Genomic DNA, 307 nt, shown 5'->3' with positions numbered 1-307 from the left:
ACTGCCTGCGTGTAGAATCTGCTGCGGCTTCCAGAACTTGTGTTAGCTGGAGATGCCAAAGGGGATTTGCAACATGATCTTCCTGATTGGGAAGATTCTGAAATTGTGCAGTTGGTAGCTCCAGCCTCTTCAGGGTCACCATCGCCCTGGGTATTCCCGCAGCACCCCTCTTCCCCTGCTGGTCGCTTAGTTCAGTACGCTTTGTTTTTGTTTTCAGTAATGGATGTGACCGACATAATTAACGGAAAAGTTGATGATGAGGACAAACAGCACTTCATACCATTTCAGCCGTAAGTAGGGAAGAGCG

The 307-nt window shown here is 48.5% G+C and overlaps 1 protein-coding gene across 1 annotated transcript in view; it reads left to right on the top strand.

The window, feature by feature from the left end:
- The window catches only part of LOC104499187 (dedicator of cytokinesis protein 1-like), a gene marked incomplete at its 3' end in the record, with an annotated part of 36,362 nt that overhangs the window by 18,206 nt on the left and 17,849 nt on the right, over nt 1-307 (top strand). Inside the window, exon 12 of the mRNA XM_010142659.1 lies at nt 218-290. Within this exon, the coding sequence (XP_010140961.1) occupies nt 218-290 (73 nt within the window). The remainder of the gene's footprint in view (nt 1-217; nt 291-307) is intronic.

Source organism: Buceros rhinoceros, unplaced genomic scaffold (genome assembly GCF_000710305.1).
Source record: "Buceros rhinoceros silvestris isolate BGI_N320 unplaced genomic scaffold, ASM71030v1 scaffold1909, whole genome shotgun sequence".
NCBI classification, from domain to species: domain Eukaryota; kingdom Metazoa; phylum Chordata; class Aves; order Bucerotiformes; family Bucerotidae; genus Buceros; species Buceros rhinoceros.
This window is presented reverse-complemented; position numbering and strand designations above follow the sequence as displayed.